The following is a 1,311-nucleotide window of genomic DNA, read 5'->3' as shown; positions in this document are numbered from 1 at the left end:
GCGTACCCTGATATCCTATTAAAGAAATACATTTTTGAGAAATAAACTTTTTTTAAAAGAAAACCAATTACCTGTGTCGTAACGTAGACTAAACTGAAACTCTTTCCAAGGCAGGGCCCGCTCTGAGGACAACCGATGGCGTGTACTCGACGTTTTGCTTCTCATTTACATTCATTTCACTTGTTCTCTCACCTAAAGGCCGACTAATTACTGCCCCGTAGAAGAAAGGAGGCCCTAAAGACCATGGCTGTGGGCAGTTCTTGAATAAAATACTTAAATCTTTATTTAGAGCTGCTTATGCGCACTTCTTCACCAGACACTAAATCGAAAGACGCTGTTACCTTGTAGAGAGCGAGCGATGGGCACGGCTTGTTTAGAGGGAATTCAAATAAACAACGAAAACTAGCACCCTCCCCATCTACAGGGCAAGAAACAGGCCTGTTTCCCTCCTGCTACAACTGGGCATGGCTGAACACCCCTGGCTGCCACAGGTGATGCTGAAGTTCCCCTCCCACAATATAACATCAAGTTCCTAACATCAGAAATGCAAAAACCCCGATGACAGAGAAGACAGCCATGACCCCTACCAGGATCCATCATCAATAACGCAACGTACACGTTCTTGAAAAAGCAAGGGAAATCATTTCAATAATTTTATTGTGTGCATCTACGTGTGACGCGTCGCTGAGGAGGTCACTGGCAAACCTGCAAAGCAAGAAGTCCCGAATCAGAGCTGGCACGGAACAAGGGGACAGCTGCTCCAAGGAGAACGCTCCGCAACAGGGCCTGCTCCCGACACGGCGCCTCACCTCCCTATGCGTCCTCGCCTGCCGCAGGCGCGTCGCCGCCTTTTGTGTTCCTCGTGTAGATCACCTGGGCTCGGTGCTTGGACACCAGTTTGATCAAACCTAGGAGAAAGGAAATCGTTTTGGATGCACGTGCGTGGACTGGAGGACGCCAGGGATGTTGTCCCCCTTTCCAAAGCAAGGGCAAGAGAACATCTGACCCGGGCAGCTCGCTGCTCTGCCGCAGTCCGGGCGCCTACCCTTGCTGAGCAGCTCCTGGAGGGCAGCCCTGGCCAGGGAGCCTCGGATCTTCAGCCTCTCCGAGGCTACTGCCGGCTTGATGAGCTTGTAGTTGGGCACCTCTTTGCACAGTTTGTCATAGGTGGCTTTATCAAACAGGACAAGATTGTTCAACTTGTCCCTCACTTTTCCTTTGGACCACTTCTACTTGGGAAGAGGAAAAAAACAGAACCCTGAGCCATCCTGTAAGCGACAAAGGACCCAGCTGCTACCGGATGATCCTTCC

The 1,311-nt window shown here is 50.5% G+C and overlaps 1 protein-coding gene across 1 annotated transcript; it reads right to left on the bottom strand.

The window, feature by feature from the left end:
- Positions 1 to 813: 813 nt before the first annotated feature.
- Positions 814 to 1,229, bottom strand: RPS25 (ribosomal protein S25; the record flags this gene model as incomplete). The annotated part of the gene is made up of 2 exons (XM_009864259.1): positions 814 to 908; positions 1,046 to 1,229. Coding segments are annotated over 2 exons (279 nt in total), but the record flags the coding sequence as incomplete, so codon positions are not given.
- Between the last annotated feature and the right edge of the window lie 82 nt (positions 1,230 to 1,311).

This window comes from Apaloderma vittatum, unplaced genomic scaffold (assembly GCF_000703405.1).
Source record: "Apaloderma vittatum isolate BGI_N311 unplaced genomic scaffold, ASM70340v1 scaffold33212, whole genome shotgun sequence".
Classification (NCBI taxonomy): Eukaryota; Metazoa; Chordata; class Aves; order Trogoniformes; family Trogonidae; genus Apaloderma; species Apaloderma vittatum.
Note: the sequence above shows the minus strand (reverse complement) of the source record. Positions and strands in the feature narration are given on the sequence as shown.